Source organism: Amblyomma maculatum, chromosome 1, assembly GCF_055883805.1.
Source record: "Amblyomma maculatum isolate TAMU_Amacu chromosome 1, ASM5588380v1, whole genome shotgun sequence".
Taxonomy (NCBI): Eukaryota; Metazoa; Arthropoda; class Arachnida; order Ixodida; family Ixodidae; genus Amblyomma; species Amblyomma maculatum.
In genome coordinates, this window is record NC_139344.1 from 183597266 (window position 1) to 183616453 (window position 19188).

Genomic DNA, 19188 nt, shown 5'->3' on the forward strand with positions numbered 1-19188 from the left:
GAAGTTATGTATTCTCTTAAACCAGCTTTTCTATTGCTTGAACTTGAAACATGGTAATTTTGAGTGAGTATAGCAACGAGTATTTTGAAAGTATGAAGTGTGATAGTGTTTTAGAAGGCTGTATTTGCAAACAATTCATGGCCTCATTCTTTTTTAGGGGTAAAACATGCTTTCAAATTGCGTAAAACTAAATTTGCAAAGTGTAAATTTGGGGCTAAATTTAATTAAAAATTTAAGATAAAATAATAAAATAACAATAAAACAAAATAAAAATAAAAAATAAAGTCAAAATTACATGAAAATTAAGAAATATGACCTGACAAAATTTGCCCCCCCCCCCCCCCCATCAAAAAAAGGGTTCCGGAGTCCCTGCATGTGCGCTTCGATCGCCAGCTGCCGCAAAAGGTGCATATATATGCATTTACACAAGACGTACTTAATGCGATGTGGTATACTTGAAGATCTTCATGTTTGGGATGATTAGAGCCTTTGTCGAGCGGCATGTACACAGGTGATAGAATTCATTCATTCATGAATATGCGATGCATATATGTACAAAAAAAAGCCGACCGCATGTGGTCGGCTATCTGAATTATATTGCCACTCACATCAACCGGCGCCAACATGCCGAATATAAGATCAATTTTCAAACAGCACATCGCAATGAAGTGTTGACACGAACCAGCCTCGATCGATGTATGTGTATGCGCACAATGCGGCAGCTGGCACGAAGCGCAAACTTCGATCACGATTGAAGTCAACATGAACCATAACGTATGCATATGCTTACTTGGTAGACATGGTTTGAAGTACGCGTCGTCGTTTCTTTGGCAAACACAGGCACCGTTCTCGTTGACGAGTGGAATAAGTCACTTCACTGTTTATCACAACACGCAAGCCATCGCCGCGCAAGCTGTCGTCTGCTTTCATGCGGTGGCTGCCGCTGCACCATTTCGGCACTGATTGCCGAGGAGGTGCACAGTTTTGCTGAACTTTTCGTGAACTCGACCTGCACGACATCTGCACTTTTTGAAACGAATGGTGTGGTGCAGAGGGCGCGATCTTGCATCGCTGAAACGAATGGTGAAGTGCAGCACCACGTGAACCAGTTCCGTAGTGCAGGTGAATCGAACGGACCTCTAGATGTTTCCGCGTCAACTTTAAATTGAGCACTGCCGAACGCAATGAGCATTCGTAGATCGACGAACGCCGGGCATTTTTGCTGCTATCGCCGCCGCCGATTCCTTAGCGATTTTGTAGTCGCAAGTCAGTTATAAGTCAGCCCAATAGAGTTCATTTGAGCACAACTCCAGTCTCATTCGTCGCCAACAGCATTGTCACCACAACGTGACATTATATTATATTATATTATATTATATTATATTATATATATATATATATATACCAATGCATACATAAATTTTTTCAACAGTTTTCTATGTTTATTATCTTCTTTTCCAATGAAATTATTTTGCCCTATATTTTTTACAAAATATGACATTATTTTATTCTTGACTTGGGCAGCCTCTTGATCAAATGCCAGTAGTTGAAGTTAAAAGTTCGGGAGTCCATGAAATCAATGAAAAGACTGCCTTCGAGGTGGTCCATTTCATGCTGAATAATTCTAGCAGGCCATCCGTGTGTCTGCCATTCATGAGTCTCCCCATACTGGTTGAGACCTGAGGACAAAACCAGGGGAGCTTATCACCAATGCAACAATGTGTCCAGCACTATCATTTACAGACAACAAATTGAAAGCATTACAAAAGCATATACTGCCGTAGAGCACATTATAGCAGAATTTAGATGCTAATAAAGATTTTCAGATACTTTTCTGGTCATGAAGATCATATGAAATGCTATAAAATAGTGTCATTGTATGCCACCTAGAGTAACCACATCATTTCAATGTGCATATTAGGGGCAGCCTCCGATTTGAATAGATTAGAATTATTCACCCATACTCAGCACTGAGCATGTCCACATACCTCCTAGTTATTCTGCAGAATGCAGGCGAAGATATAACTAGGAAAGCGTACAACTTGTACCAGTGCAAGCACTTTCTTTTATAATGCAATAAAAATCTGTATCATCTACATGTTTTATACTGTCTTCAGTTAAACTTACTATGCCATTTTCCTTACGACACTCCACACACAGGTACTTATCCTAAGAAGCAAAGGTTCTGCTAAGAATATATCTGGACAGCCTTGTGGTTCCCAAAATGGTAGGGAAGCCTGCTATATTGGCCAGTTAGTGGCTTGGTGTTCCTGGACATTAAGCTTTTTCATTTAGAGCAACTAAATTACAACTATGATATACTGAGTAGCAGAGTAAATTTGCAGTCAGGAATATTATTTTAAAAGGTTGTATTTTTGTGTATAAGGCCCATAAGAACATCCAATAGCTGCCAGGCATGGAAGTCATATTTAAGTGGAGTTTTACAAGCTTCATGCCCACAGAAGATGTCTAAACAGCTCAAAAAGAAAAAAAAAATCTCAGTGGCTCTGGATAGTGTGTTTGCAAAACGTTTTCTGCACCGTTGTGTAGCAGTGGGTGACAGAGTATGTGGATGGGCACATTGTCTGCTGTTTTCTGCCACCACAGTCAGTGGATTTCTCATGCAGTCAGTGGATTGCTCAAACTCTCGGGGAAATTTCCGGAACGTTTCATGACCAGTCAAACGCATATCCAACTTCCCTGATGATACAAGGTATACTATAATGGTGTAGAAACTAAATCAGTTGCTTAAAATTTCTGGATAAAGTGAATTAAAATAAAAGATCCCTCCCAAAATGCGCTATGCACAGTTCTTTATAAATCAGGGTGAAAAAACACAATTTCTATGCAAAGGTGACTGATAAAGACTGCAGTCAGGGCTGGCCACAGAAGAAAGTATAGCAATTTCTTGTGTGCAACTGAAAAGCATATTGCAGGAGTGTGTACCATTCAACAAAGTGCTTGGTGCCTTTAAGCCGTAAGTTGGTTAAATTACACACAGTTTATAAGCTGTTGCACTTATATGTATTAAACATTTGCTGCAAAAACAAAGAAACTGCATATTGTTATAATGCACTCCTTCATTCATCCACAGAAAAGACTAAAACAGCAAGCATGTACAGTCTTGGTTAAAAGACCTGGAGCCAAGGAATTTTGGTCTCAGCCGTAAAATGAAGACATCACGGTGCTAATAAAGAATAAATTTTACTCTGAAATGTTATGAGGCATTTTCTAGCTGTGATAAGAAAGAAATTCTAAGCAATTTAAATGCCTTTTGGCCTTTAATGATGGTTTTACGGTTCCATTTTTCAGCTCAGATGAAAATCACTTGTCTTCAGGACTTTTGACCAAGGGTGTACATTGTGCACAACAAACATATAAAATCAGACAAATATTTTATGAAATGGTGAGACCATTGTTTGGCGGATGTTCCGTTTCCCCTCAGCCATACAGCTTCTTAGATGTAAATGAATACATTTGACTGAAAGTTTAGAGTGTTCTCTTTTATACAGTTTCCATCAATGACAATGCACTTGAGGACAGCTGTTGACGATGACAATATTGCACTGCATGGGTGACCTCTTTAGTATAACAACACACAGTGACGTTATAACCATATAACGACACAGGCAGTGAGGAGGTGGGAGTGCAGCTTATTTTCTGGACAGCTCGAAGTGTCATATTATGGCTCCTGACAGCGGTACACTGTGCCCATCGACTGAGGGCCACATAATGGGTGAGGCGGACTTATTGTTTGTTCCATCGGCACAACTATTTGGGAAAAAGAGTTACAGCTCGCCAAACAATATCCTCCAGGCTAACATGGAATTGCCCAGGACGATCCCCTTACCAGGAGCTAAGTCCCACAAATGGCAGACGCCCACGCCGGGGACCGCTCCTGTACCAATTTACGTTTGGTCATCGTCGAGCTGTCAAAACGGATCCTGTCAGCTCTCCCACCATGCGTGGAGGACTTGTCCACTGCTGCCACCGCATTGGTCGTATTGTGGGTCGTACCGACGTGCTCGGGCAGGCGGGGTCGCAACACCCATGATACATTTCCATGACGCGCACCCCTGCCAGATGTCATAGCATCTCTGACTTCGGTAACTCTCTTCGTTCCTTGTGGTAGAGCATCCGCCTCGCATTCGAGAGTTACCAGGTTCGATCCCTGGTGCCGCCGGGTTTTTTCAATGGGTAAAAGCTTCCCCAGGCCTGGTGCTCGGCTCTTTGGGGTGTAATGCTTGGGAAAGGGGTCATAGGTCCCAAATAATTGTGCCGATGGAACAGTGATCCATTAGGCCATGAGACAACAATAAGTCTGCCCGTGTGTCTTACTTGTTCCTCCATGCTTTGTCTTTGTCTGGCTATGCGATGCAAAAAACAATGAAAAACCAACTAGCCCGACAGCTTGTCCTCTTTAGTATGACACACAATGCACACCTTCCAGGTGTTCCACCATCTTTGGAAACAGCCCTGAATTAGGGAGGTATGCATTTCATTCAAGTTTACAAGGCGGGTAAGACAGAACAGCTGCTCTCATCTCCCACACAGAGAGAAACAGAGACAGAAAATTTTATTTCAAATGGCCAGTTTGGCAATCTAGGCAAAGCTTCTACTGCTCCTCAAATAGCATGTTATGGACACGCTTAGAGTTGGTGAGACAAATCAGATATCCTAAGAGGTAGGGTGCAAGTTTCAGAGAAGGTGGAGTAAAATGCTGGATATCGGTGTTCTAACATGGGACACTCCCGCATCATGTGTACATTGGATGGGCAGTTCCCACAACATAGCAGGAAGGAAGGATATGGGAGGTTTGGGCTCATACACAGCATAATACACTGTCCTCAGTGCACATGAAGTTTGAAAGGAAAAACAGCAAATCATAGCGTACTTTCGCAGTTCTTAGTGTCCTTCCTTTGCATAGTTGCTTGCAATTTCAACATGCATCAATGAATTCCAGCCAGAGTAGGAGATCTGGATTTACTATATTAACTATGCATATTCACAAGTTCCTGCCCACACCATGATAGCCTGGTCCATTGCAAATTAGGGTAACCCGTTAGGTATTTGTAGAAAAGTATATGTAGAAAAACTTGAAGCTGCTGATAGATACTTCTAATAGAGAATTTCCACTGGTGTGCATGAAGACATGGCCTCAGCTATGACTAGCTGCCACTATTGCGGAGAGCATCCCTTTGTAGTAAGCAGGGCGAGATCGTGTATAGCTACTCAATTTTAAGCTGAATGACTTTATGCCATGCACAGATACATGGGTCATAAGAGACATTGCACCAGGAGGTCATGGTGTAGCAATTTATGAGACCTAGGGTTCTTTGTGTTTGCATCTTTCCTGCTGTTCGGCACCTACATATTTGTTGGCTGAAGTAGACTCATTTATTTTATGTGCACTAACGTCACATGGGTCTTCTGTACTTCACCTCCCCTGAAATGAGATTGCAACTGTGACCTTGCTGTGTCACCAGCCTTAGTCCAAAGCCAACGAGCCACCTTGGCATGGTTTGGGTGGCACCCACAGCATGCTCAGTGAGAGCATGCCTCAGTGTGGTAAGCATTCTGAGCAAGCGCTCAATGTTGCATTAATATTAAAGTGACTGTCTCCCTTCTTTTTCTGGAGTTTCAACTTTACTGGTGAGATGCTGCTGAAATGCATTGCTAGTAGTGGAGATTAGTACTGTACAAAGTGCAATTCCAAAGTTTCATTTGCAGCTTTCAATTCTTTTTCTATATATAACGTAGCTGCAGCCCTCTCGAAGACCCCTGAAATTTCCCTCCTGAACATCTCTTTTCTAAATTTCCTAAATATTTTGTCTAAGTTCAGAGAGACATTTCTTATTAAAGCAATATCTCAAGTTTGTAACTTATTTCATACAAATTTCATCCAAAATATACACAGCGATGCCCACAGTGTGCACAGCACTCATAACAACAAAAGACGAACTGCAGCTGGACTGTATATAGCAACGGCAAATTTATACTAGAAAATGTACATTATATAAAAAATCACAACCTATCCCTTTGTACCCTTGAGGTAGATATATTCTAGTCTGTATTTCTGGTAATTTTTCAATGCTTGCAGAAGAGTAATGTTCCCCACATCACAGGATATTACTTTATCAAAGGGCTTTTTGCTTACTTTTGCCCACACAAAAATCAATATCCAAGCCTTCCAGCTCAAGAAAAAAGGAAGTGTTAACAGACCCCACATGTACTGCATTCTGAGTGCAAATATAGTTGTGCTGTTGTGCCTGCATTATAGTTATTTAGCTTGCATTTCATCTGACACTGAAGTGGATCAAAAAGTGCTTACCCGACACTTTCACTTCATAGTATCTTGGCACATCTGCTGTGAAACCTCGAATGCTCTCACATCCTTCAGGAAGGACAATCCTTTGGCTGTTAGTTACTTCCATAATTGGGTTGATGAAGATCTATATGTGAGAAGTCAGTAACTAAGACTTGGTCTAAAGAACAGGAGAGGATATAAATAATGAATGTGACAAGATATACAAACCTTCAGTGGAAAAGCCTGATACAGACGTGTCTTTGCTTCGTCCTTTTCAGCAAGCTTCATGTATTTGCTAGGGAACTCCATCATAATGATTCTTAGTGGACAGCCGACCTGAGGTGCTGATATGCCCACTGAATGAGTCCTGATCATGACGTTCTTCATCACGGCAATTATCTGAAAATGCAACATCATAAGCAAAGCTGTACAAGAGCAAATATAAACAGAATAAGTGGAGAATTTCTCGAATGGCTCACACATTGTGTAGAAAAAATTGAGCAAATATATGTTGCGGATGTAGAACAGTATTATGCATTGTGCTTTGTAAATGCCTATAGGATTTTACAAAGCATTTACTCAGCATTGATATTCATTCTTAATTGCTCCTAGCAAATGTATAGGCGTAGCTAGAACAAGAGGGTACACATTTTTTGACAAAAATTGAGCAAAATACTGGACACACATGAAGAAAGAGGCAAAGAGGATGGATGCTTACTCATAGCTTGTGTATTCAGAAGAACAGCTTGGCAATAAATGGACTGACAAGAGGCAGAAACGCAGGAATAAATAAATACACAAAAATAATGAAACTATGTTCATGTGCCTGGTTGACTAAAGTGCTTCTCTGAAGGCGATAAACATTTCTGCCTCATGACACATATGTATTCGATGCCGAACTATTCTCCAAAATATAAACACTTCATTTTTAAGTTCAAGTTTTATCTTCTGTAATGATGCGTAAGACATTACTGTACATGAATCGCTTCACTGATATTCGTCAACGGCTGCTGAATAATGTATATTCTAATTTCTTTTCTCGCCAGTTTCAGTTTCAACAGTCGAGCAATGCTGTGACGTCAAATTCAAGTCTACGTCACGTGAGGAATTAATGAAACAGCGATGTAATTGTTCATGTCATTCTAATTTTCCAGAACCCTAAAACCAGCCTGCCTCAAGGACAGGCATTACAAAATGTGAAGAGCCAGCGATTATATTGCTGTTTTTTCCATGCCACGCGTGACCTAGACTTGATTGTGATGTCACAGCCATCTCTCGGCTGCTGAAACCGATACCAAAACTGATGAGAAAAGAAAATTCAATTAGAAATTACTTAGCGGTCGTAGGCAAAAACCACGTGGTGATCCTTATACAGGAATGTCTTATGCATCATTAACAAAAAGAAAAATTCCAACAAAATTTGGTGTCTATATTCCTTTAAGGAAGTGCTTGTCACACTGGTGCAGGAGTCAGCACAGCTGTGCGAGAGAGACAGCTGCTGCTTTTATTGACACTAGATAGTTGCCACCTAACTCAGCTGAACAGGAACCTTTGAACATGTGAAAAAGTGCGGAACATTTGGATTGTTTGCCAAAGACACAGTGCACAAAAGGAGAAAAAAAATTGTCTCATATAAGTACATCTGCTTGTAGTTCTTGATTAAACTAAATTTTTGAACTTGTTGTATGCATGCCAATACAGAAAACTTCAAGCAGCAGGCAGAAAAAGTTTCTGCTTCAGTTGCAATCCCATGCAAGTCCTTACGGCTGGTGAAAAAAATCAGTAAATAATAAAGAACAGTTGAGTAGTAGTAAAAAAAAAACACGCACTGAAGAAGAACACCTGAAAAAGTCTGGAGGAAAAGCCCTTATGAGCTGCTGCTGATATGGTAAGTACTTAATCCCAAAAGCATCACCAGAGGCATGTGACATAGCCAATTCTGCTGTGAATTCATTAGAACAATTTTTTTAGCAGCACAGAGACAGCTGGCTACTGCATTAGTGTAAAGCCAGTCTAAATGAACTTCACCAAATTTGTCAAGCCAAACAGAAATCTGTAAAGGTTTGGTTAGGTTTATAGAGTTCAATGTAATATAGGAACAATGTATTGGAGGGCTCAATTTTGATGACCTGAGATTTTTTTAATGCACTGACATCACAGAGTACATGGGCACCTTGCATCTCACCTCCATCCATCGAAATGCCACCACCACGGTTAAGAGCGAACTTGCATCTTTGGGATCAGCAGTCAAACATCTTAAAACTGAGCTACCAAAATGGGGTGTAAGTCTGTAGAGGTTCAGTGATCCAACTGCTACTCCAAAAGTTCATAAATGTTCATTTATCACTGCGTCTCATAAAACAAAATTATCTTTTTTTCACTGAGTTACGGACATACAAGGCATCTAATGTTTGGTAGCCAAGCAAAGTCAAGCCTTTAACAGGTGATAGAAATGTGTAATGTGCGTTCATTTCATCCAAATGCACATCATATCCGTGTCCTGAAAGGTACAAGTGACTTCAGCTGTCCAACCATCTTTGACCTACTCTTTCCATTTCCAATGTTGCAGTATGACCTTGCTCCAATCCTAATTCAGTTATATTCAATATGTACTGCCAGAGTCTGGGTACTGAGTAAAGCGATCTTGGTGCATAGATGGCATGTTTTGGTATACGCTTTTTTTTTTTTTTTAATTCAGCATCCCAAAGAGATGCACGGGCTATGAAGGATGCCACTGCAGAGGACTCTGTAATTTAGACACTAAAGAACCCTTTAATATGCACTAACATATGCTTTCTATGTTCCAATTTGTGTGTAGAACTGTGAGATAGCTCCGTCCCAGAGAAGCAGATGGGATGGGCTAATGTTTGGAGAAGACAGCAATGAAGATGTAGAAGCCACAGTCATGCATAAATGAAGTGGTTGTCTCCATTTATCTTTCACTTGTCTAGACTGATCTTCAACAGCATCCATCAAAATATGGCCACAGCAACCAAGATGAAACCTCGGGCTCAGCAGCTGAATGCCAAAGCCACTAAGCCAGTGCTGTGAGTGCCACTATCTCATTTCTCTAGTAGACAGTACAGAATGCGAGTATAACTTTTTCCTCCAAAAGCATGGTCTTGTCATGGCATAACAGTTAATTCGGTAGCATTATATCACATGTGGTTAGCAGGTACCTCTGCGAAAGGGCATCAACTGCAACGTCATGATGACCAGCCGATGCCATTGACTGGAAGGACTCTTCTGAGGGATGCTTGCTGCTTTGTTGAGTTACATCTGACTATACAATATGCTTGACATCTGACGGCCACGTGACCCAGTGGAAGTTTTCCAAATAAGTTATTTCTCTTGGATGCAAACACATGGAGCTCTGAGAAGTCTGAACTAGATGCAGCGTGCCTTCTTTTGCAACATATTATTGTCACATTAGACTATGCAATCACCCTTTCTGTCAGCCATACTGCGGGCGATGAGCACTTTCTACATTTATGGCCTGCTGCCTGCAAAATATACCCTGATATGATGCCATCATCAGCAATGCTAAGAGAAGGAAACAACGGAATGTAAAATAATGGTGGTGTCACTTGTTACGAGAAATCCTGCTGTGGGTTAATGTGCCACTTGGTCAAACCTGACCTGGTCCGTCGGTCTGCTGTGGAGTCAGGGTGTCTTCAGACTCACAATACTGTACTGTAACCTTTCCCTCTTTACTTGAAATTTTTCCTGTGGCACTGACAAACGCCTGCCCTGAAAAGGGATCAATGCCTGCCACACTGGCACTTTCTATACTAATTCTCTATCAGGCATCTACTGAGCTGGCACAAGGCCTTCGGTCTTTGGAGGATTTCAAGCATTATTGAAGAATTCGGTGCTACATCAGAATTTTCAATTATAATTAAGAACTGGTACTTAGTTTGTATCATGGTGAAAGTTGAGATTCATCAAAACCTCTTCTTTGACGGTATACTTTTGCTAGCCATGTGCAAAGATGCAGCTGAAATGGTCGCAATGTTAGCTGACAAACTTGGCAATGCCTTCTTTGCATGCACAGCTGTAGAGCAAGGCGCCGAGATTATTTTAAATTAACATTTATTTGTATAAGCAGGCAGATTGCACTGAAAATATTGTCACACATTTAAATCAATTTATACAATAACATTTGTGCTTTTATTTCAATAATTTCCCTTCTTTTTAGTGTGTAGCACTACTAGCCGCAATCGTGGTTTTCACCAGATGTCTGCTCGAAACCTTTCTCTGTCTGTAAACTATAAGCGCGGAAGAGAAGGTGGCGATGCACACTTCACGTAGCTGTCATTGAGGAGGCAAGTAGTTGCATGCCCTCAACTTCGGCCTCTCTCCCCTTGTGTGGGCCATCCCTCAGCCTTCACGGGCAGCCGACGTGTAAGCTTAGTGCTCGCTAGACCTTGGCTCCATGCCACTCGCACATCGTGAAGCAGCTTGTGCTCACTCTTGCCTTCAAGCGCACTTCCTTGCTCTTCAATTACCTTTCTTTGATCTGGAGCCTTCTTTCACTGCTCAAGACGTGGTGATGCCGAAAGCCTAGAAAATCTGCTTTGCTCATGCCCTGCATTATCACATAAAAAAGTGCAAAAATGTATAGAAAAATTTTGCAGGGCTATGCAGTGCTAGTACGCAGACTTTTCATTTGCAATCGGCTGCAAATTTTTTTAAACCTCACTAAGGGTGATAGTGTTCACACTCGCTTTTGATTGTGCTTGGAAAACCTCAAGTACACTTACGGATCACAACTAAGCTAAGCAGGATCAGGCTCGATTACATGACAGTGGCAATGTAACGACCCCCGATCTGCATTGACCATTGACCCTAAGAGGATCAAGAGTGCCATGTGACAGAGGTACTACTTACATAGCCCTTCGTGCATTACCACAGACGACACTGCATCTTGATTTTGTTTGCAAATAGTGGGCTCGAAACTGCACCCACCCGCAGTTACACAGCAAATTCACCGCTAAAGGTAGAACCCCTGCGCATCGAATTGGCACATGGTCAACCTTAAATGCCTAGATTGCAATAAATCCCAGACACGATGGTGCCAATATGTCAGCATTATTGCTTTTAGCATCGATCAAGTGATAATAATATGCATTTATAAGATTCACAAGCTCCAAGCTTCAGTTACCCTTGCCTCTTTGTATTTCCGGCACTTTTATCACGACAAACTTTGCCACCTTTCTCGGAATCTGCTCCAGAAGGTACGATGACATCAGAAGTGCAAATGCGAGCACTCAAAATACCGCAGTGTGTTCGTGGCTCGTTCAGCCTGTAGGATTACTTCATCATGTCAGAGTGTAAGCTCTACTCCTCGGGATGCAATTTTTGATTTGGCCTCGCTAGGTCTTAATGAACTTGAGTGAAGACTAGACACTGCACCTTGCTTTCCCTTCCAAAATTATATAAAAAAAAAAAAGCCCGCGGAATGAAAATGAGGTGTGACCTTCAAGAAGTACAGGTAATGCGCCTTTATTCCTCCCCCTTTCCCCGAACTTCAACAAAAACATTTATATAAAAAACGCGGAATGAAAAGGTCGTTTTAAAGACGCTATCATGTCTGCTCTAAGGCGAAGCTTGAGCATCCACCTAATCCAAACTGTCAAACCGTGTAAAACTTTGCTAAACCATGCAAAACCATTCTTAACAGAGCTTTCGCAAACCCAAAGTTTTTTCTCCATCCGTCGTTATGTGATGAACCGTACACGATAAATTGGTTACCTTCTGAACTTCGGCGCTAGTGACCTTCACCGGATCAACCGGCTCTGCGCGGGCTCGTAAGACAGGATCTCCAACCTGACACATAAATTCATAAGGTGGGGTAGGATTTCTGGTTGCACCGTAATCTTTCAGTTTGTTCACATACCGAGAACAATATTCAAGAATGTTCCTAAATGCCATTTTCATATACGAACTCCTTATGGCTTTTCTAACACACTAAATGAGAAATACACGCTGCGCTGCGTACACCGCTGGCCGACGAAAAACCATTCCTAAAGAGTACAAGAGCTAGCCACCATGAAAGTTACAGACGCGAAAAAAAAAGGCGGAGACTAGTGACACGCATCGCTGCTGCCACACACAAAATACGTCACCCTACGTCATCATAAACTAAGCAAAAGAAAAAAATGTATGCAACAGCAAGTGAAACATTTATAATACTAATTTATAACTTAAAATTGTGGCTTAAAATAAGTTATTGTTCATTTTCTTAATAATTTTAACTTATGTAGGTATCGGCGGCGTTGGCATGGCGTTGGCGCGTTGGTCGCGCACGTGTACTCATGGCTTATTTCCATGCCTATTTCAGTCGAAGCGTTTCGCGTACTCATATATCAAATCCTCCTCGCTAATCTCCTTGTTAATCTCTGGTTTAGTAAGGAGGATTTGAGAAATCCGCGCTTGGTTGCTACAATCAAGCACGGAGTTTGGACGCGCTTGATTGTGACATACAGTTGCAGACAAAGTTTTTCTCGTGTAGTGCAATTTCTTGCTTAGCTCTGGGCTTCGGGTTCGGCTGTGCATTGTGCGCTTCATTCGACGCAAGGGAATTAGGCTCCCCGTGGGCTGCTTATCTCGTTGTTCTGCCGAAAGTATTCCGCCTTCAAATACGCAGTTGGTGCAGTGTTCCGTTCCATAGCTCTAAGGCTGTACGTTATGGCACTGCGTTTATTTACCTCCGAATTCCTTTTTGCAATCAGCTAGGCTACGTGGTCGCAATTAATAATTCAGTGTTTAATGTATCTGATAGAGACAGGAAATACAGGCTGTATGGCCGGTTAATATCGCTTGTCAGAAAGAAACTGCAGGCAGCAACAGCTGGTGAATATTCGAGGTTGCTTTGGTTGCCTTTGGTACTTATATGAAACTATATATGTATGACCGCGAACTGGGTTTGCATTATGGCTCAGCAGTGTGGCTGATCAATCTGTAAGTCAGAAAAAACGGTACATAATGCAAACTCCTGTTTTTGGAAGGTGCAGTTGTACTGAGTGTGCCCTGTATCTGAATTAACTCAGCAGTTTTCATGGAGCCTCCCCGCCCATACTTCTATAGTTGCCATCTTTCAGAGATTTGTTCAAGTCAGTGCAGTGGCATCGTCTTTTGACTTGTTATTATGTGAAAGTTGCGATATGGGCAGTATGGTATGTTTTTCATCGAGACACTGGCCCAGTCAAGAAAAAAAAGATTTTCAATTGAGGTTTGCAGTTGCAAAATTTCTAAATATGCTTTTGGCACAGACTCGAAGCACCAGTTTGAATAAATTGAACATTCCAATTAGGCAGTTTAGCTAAGGCTTCCAGTTTTAATTCTTATTTTGCTGGCACTGACCTGAAATGGCAGCTCCAAGCGGGCGACAGGCAAGCATGCATTCATATGACACATAGACCATAGGAACACTATATATACCCGAAGAGTTGACACGATCTTTTCTTTGTTGGGGCTTAACCTCGCACATTGGACCCTCCTCTTGCATTCAGTGGCAGATCTTCAGGAGTCAGGGTTACTTCGTTTAATCACAGCTTATGTGGTTATAGAAATTGTGCAAACTACACAGCAGTTTAAGTTGTAACATTTTTTTATTGAATGTTCAACAGGGCCTTCCAATTGAATATTCCGAAGTAAGTGCCAATCAGAAGTAGAGAAACCATTTGAGCTACCTGATTACATTCACAAGTCCAGCTGGCATGTCTTAATCTATTTCATTCCTAATAGACACTTGGTGTCTTTTATCCTGTGGTAAATTGGCAGCACACTTGGCAAAGTTACTGTTCAAAAGCAATTAAATTACATTACCAATTACTTGCTAAGCCTTAAAAATATAATGAAATTGCTAAATACTGCTCCCAAAAAGTAATGACATTACCATTACTTCCGCAGAGCAAATTTTTTCATTAATTACTGTCTGGATTTCATCTGTATATAAACTAAGTAAAACTTGTGAACAAAACCTCTCCAAACACTAGAGCACATTCTTTCATCTTCCTGCCAAATTCTATCTAGTAAGACTATTCCCTTCCCTTTTCCTACAGAACAGGCTATTAAAAATATAAGACAATGGCAACAAAAACAATCGTGGTCAAACACGCCGTGAACATTTCCGCCTGTCTCTTCCCCCAAACCCCTTGTTTGCCCGTGATGGCAAGTGTAACCAGGCGCCACTGTGCCTATAGCCAATATGCAACAGTGAGTGCTACTGCACACTTTCAACTAGTTTTGACCTTCTACCATTTTGCACCATCTGTCACTTCGATGGACCCTCAACGCCTTACATGTATACCTTCTGCTTAGAGAATGGTTGTGATCCGGAGACACAGGGCAGGTCTGAGGCCTTGAACATGTAGTTCTACTCAATTCTGTCTTTTTTTGCTTATCCATCACTGTGGGACAGGCTTGCTGCATGTCATTACTGTTTTCTTGGCATCGTACCGGGAGTACATAGTATGAAGTATAGAAACAGCAGTGAGTCACTTTAGTAAAAGTAATTTTGAAATGAATGACTTACTTTCAGTGCTTAAAGTCTGGCTCTATCAGAGAGACTCTAGATTTGAGCGCAATTGTTGAGGAGGAACTAAGAGGGTGAGAGAAAGGGCTGACGGCCTTTGCACATGTTTCTATTTAAATGGGAGAAATTATATATATATATATATATTAAGGAGGTTTTTGTGATCATTTTATGACATGCACCTGAAAAAGTGATCCCTGCACTCTGCCAGCATGATCGATGATCTGTGATGTAAAGCAGCTTATAGTGAAACAACAAAGTGTCAGCACTTGTAACATATGCAATATTTCTTTAAAGCACTTTATATAGAAAGTACAATCTTAATTGCACGTTAAATGTAAAATCAACTAAGTAAACAATATATATGCTATAATTTTTACACTTCAAGTGAACGCAATGAAAATTAGCAAAAAATATTGTAAGAGTTACCAGCTTGGTTTGTCTGGTGACAAGTACATCATCTGAATAATATTGCGTGAGCATATTGACAATTTGCTCAGCTAGTACCAAAACGCAGTGCGAACCGGCAAAACCGAAGAGATGGCATGTGAAAATACTTTAATTAGTTCCAGCCTCTGTGTAAAGGACTAACTTTTGTTTTCTTCATCACAGGTTTTAGAAAATTCTAATTCTTAATAAAATTAAGTAATAATTCTTACAAAAACTTGCTGCAAAATTTTCTAACAATCATAAGCATTCTCTGATTTTCACTGAAAAGAATAAAATTCGAGGACACTTTGGCGACTAAAGTGATGAAAGGCGAAAGCCTGAGTGCTGCATTCTGCTACGCGACTGTTGCGCATGTAGCGATGAGTGCTGCTACAAGTAAAGCTAGTGACTACTCTTTCACATTCTGCAAGTGCATTTATTCAGTGCATTCTGCTTGGCAGCGCAGTGACAAGATCGCGCTCCTTGTATCTTTGCAGTTGTTCTACATTTACTGTTGTGTGGTTGATTTTACCAGGTGTGTGGCATTAATTAGTAATTACGAATGAATTAGGCATTAATGTGTAGTTAGTAATGAAATAAATAATAAGTCATTTATTTGCAGTTAGCCATTAATTGATTAGTAAACAGTCATTGATTGCCATATGGCCATATAAGCCACGCATTCGCGCATACTGTGGTGGTGCTCTGCGATTGGTGGAGACCTCCATGACATCATCCTGTCTCGACCGATCAGAGCTGCCGCAAAAGTGTGATACTTTGGCTGACGACAACGATGAGGCAATATAAAGGCCTTTGCCAAACGTATGCACCTGCTTCATATTCGTGCAGTGCTGGACACCGGATATATTCAAGTGCGGGGGGTCTCAGACCACTCGTAAAAACTGATGAGGGTTCTCAGACACAATGACACCCCCCTCACTTTAAGTGATAACCTTTTCATGTATCTAAAATAATAATGTGGGCTATTGTGAATTGCACCTTTATTGTAATGCTAGTGTAGTGCATCTGGCAAGTATATTCCCACTGAAATCAGGGCTAGCAGCTGGTAATCGATATGCCTCCAAGAGTATATGATACCTATATGATACCTTGCTTGTGACCATTGATGAGATAGAAACTTCAAAAAGGCTTGAAATTGAATCTAAGACAGCAGCAAAGGTAGGAAGAGAGCCTAGTGGATTAGTGAACCAGCAGGAGCTCAAAGGCAAGATATCCAACAGTTAGTTGTAAAGGAATGAATTCCAGGAAAAGATATATGTAACAAGGGGACCCAGATAGCCAGGTGGGCTGGTGAAGTAGATAGCTTGTAGGGATAAAGCAGTTTACACTGGAGAGGGTTAGTTGGAGAAAAACTATAGATGCCTTTGTCCTAGCTGTATAGTGAATGCGATTATGCTAATGATATGTAACTTGAAACTTACATGCCCTGGAGAGGCATGCTGTGTTGAACATTTGCATGCCTAAGAGAAACTGAGATATTTAATGTTTAAAACATCTGCATTTTACCGTCATATATTTAATACAAGCTGTTTTCATAGGCAGCTGAATTTGACACACATTTAAGATGGCGCACATATCAAGCACATTAATTTGAGTGTACTAAAATTGCCCTTAGTAACTAGGTCTAGGTCAGTTATCCCCCATGAAAATAGACACCTAGTAGACTGTTCAAACGTACCCATTTCAGCTGGAAAAGCACATTTCCAGATGAATTTCTAGCTGGACGGCCATATTTTCCAGCTGGAAAAAAAAATGATATTCCAGATAGAGGCTTGACTGGAGGTGTAAATTTTCCAGCTGGAAATCTCAAAATTCCAGCTGGGCATGCATGATTTCTGGTTCCATAATCTAGCAGGAAATAGATGTCATTCCAGCTGGAATTGCTTTTTCCCAGCCGGAAATCGCAGTTTTCCAGTTGGATAATTTCGGTACACGGTTCCATAATCCAGCAGGAAATGAGTGTTTTTTTTTCGTCTGGGATGAGCAGCTCAAGCTATGCGACATGCTGTAGTGGAGGGCTTCATAAATTTTTACCACTTGTGCACTGACATCGCATAGCCCATGGGCACCTCCAAGCAGTCTCCACAGCCGTGAATCGATCCCATATTCTTCAATAGAGCAGTCGAGCACCCAATGACTGAGCCATCAGGTTGGAGCGCTATTTAAATACTTATACTTACCATGTGGATTGCATATAGACGTATACACACATCAAATGAAAAAAAAAAAAAAAAAAACAAGTTATCTATAAGCGGCAAAATGGAACTGCAGTTTCACTTCACTAGCTGTACCATGCATGTTCTGCAGCATACAGTTTTACTGATTCTGACAGAATGTATATGATAATATCGATAGTATTAATTGGTAACTCATGGATACATTTAGAAACACTGAGCTTTGTTCACCACTTGATGCAGCATATAGTACTACAGTAGAACCCCGTTGTAATAAACTCGGATATAGTAAAGTGAAACTGAAGTCCCAGTCCATCTTCCATAGACAGCTGTACTTTTTCCCCCCTTTATGTAAAGATAATTTTGGTAAAAATCGGTTATAGTAAAGTGGGCCTGGCCGCGGCGACGACTCCCAAGATATGACATCGCCGCCCGCGTACTACCTAAAATCACGGGGAAAAGATATATATATATATATATATATATATATAGAAAGGGGGTGTTTACTGCACCCCGCACCTCCACCAAGTGAAAGGGGGTGTTTACTGTCCTTTAAAAGGGGTAATAGCTCTCTCCAAGTTTCACAGAGAACCACACAAGAGCACAGCCAGTCTAGGCCTCCACAAGCGAGCTCGAGCAGCGCAGCGGCACTTCGTCGTTCTTCTCCTTGTGATCGTGATATCCTCGCCAGGTTCATCTTCGTCTTCATAATATTTTCGCAGAGTTCACTACAATATATATATATATATATATATATATATATATATATATATATATATATATATATATATATATATATATATATATATATTTGTATTTCAAGACAAAAATAACACCGAGTGTTCTTTTAAGTGGCTTTACCACCAGACTTAGCAGTGTTCAGAAGAAGCCTACTTTACAAAGGCCTCGGAGCCGTGAGGGAAAGCACGCAGCGCGTAGGATAAAAAAGGAAAAAGCTGTCTACAAACATGGAAAGGAAGCGGCGCGGTCCATTCAGAGAGTAAAGCAGAGTAAAAGTGTACCAAGAAATAGTTAAGGGGAAGAAACGGGCGAACATTCCCAGCACTGTGCAGCAGAAAGCATGAGGCAGCGGTGGCAAGAAGTGAAGGTGCAGCGTGTGTAGTTTTGCAGCGTTTTATATGTTCTGTATGCTGATGATAAAAGCTTTTTCTTACTGATTCGTACATATATAAGTAACCTATTAAAAGGAGGAAACATTGTTCTTCAGTCACGGTTAAGATCAAATGGACTTGTTAAAATTGTCAATAGTAAGACATCTCTTTTGACTTTTAAACTTTAAAGCAACTTTATCAATGCCCATTTTATTTACCTTAAAAATTAATAAAAGAATAGAAATTATCTACAGCTTTAAATCTCTGGGCGTCATTTTTGATGCACATACAGAAGGAACAGAACAGATTACATATATTGCAAAAAGAGTGCCACAGTCTGTTGGTGTCCTTTGCAGATGTCTCAGAATTTTCTCCAAATCTAAAGTTGATAATCTACAACACAATATTTGAATCTTATCTTAACTATTGCCATTTGGTCTGGGCCACTACATCAAGCACTAACATTAATAAGTTACTAATGCTTCAAAAGAAAGTAATTAGATTAATTGTCGGGGACAGTTATACAGCTCATAACAGCAGATTTGTTTTCTTAAATATAAGATTATTTGCATTAATGTCCTCTCTAAATACCAACTAGTATATTAT

General features: G+C 40.8%; 1 protein-coding gene across 5 annotated transcripts; it reads right to left on the reverse strand.

Annotated features, from left to right (window-relative positions):
• Positions 1-1425: 1425 nt before the first annotated feature.
• Positions 1426-12388, reverse strand: LOC146205081 (peptide deformylase, mitochondrial-like). 5 transcript variants are annotated; one of them, XM_084589767.1, is made up of 6 exons: positions 12207-12387; positions 12062-12136; positions 10816-10895; positions 6536-6706; positions 6332-6452; positions 1426-1679 (listed from the first exon to the last, which is right to left on the reverse strand). In XM_084589767.1, the coding sequence occupies exons 4-6, from the start codon at positions 6692-6694 to the stop codon at positions 1501-1503; spliced, it is 459 nt and encodes a 152-aa protein (XP_084445893.1). In that variant the 5' UTR covers positions 6695-6706; positions 10816-10895; positions 12062-12136; positions 12207-12387; the 3' UTR covers positions 1426-1500. The 5 variants fall into 5 exon arrangements, with proteins under 5 accessions (XP_084445893.1, XP_084445892.1, XP_084445891.1 ...); XM_084589766.1 differs by lacking the exon at positions 10816-10895; XM_084589765.1 differs by having other exon boundaries at positions 12062-12387.
• Between the last annotated feature and the right edge of the window lie 6800 nt (positions 12389-19188).

Bases quoted from the DNA above. Each gene is read 5' to 3' on its own strand.
- LOC146205081 (XM_084589764.1), bottom strand. From the start codon at position 12,247: ATGAAAATGGCATTTAGGAACATTCTTGAATATTGTTCTCGGTATGTG. The intron at 6,707-12,061 runs GTAACCAATTTA...TTGCATTTTCAG, and splicing joins CTAGCGCCGAAGTTCAGAAG to ATAATTGCCGTGATGAAGAA. The intron at 1,680-6,331 runs GTAAGCACTTTT...TTTTGTCCTCAG, and splicing joins CTATGAAGTGAAAGTGTCGG to GTCTCAACCAGTATGGGGAG.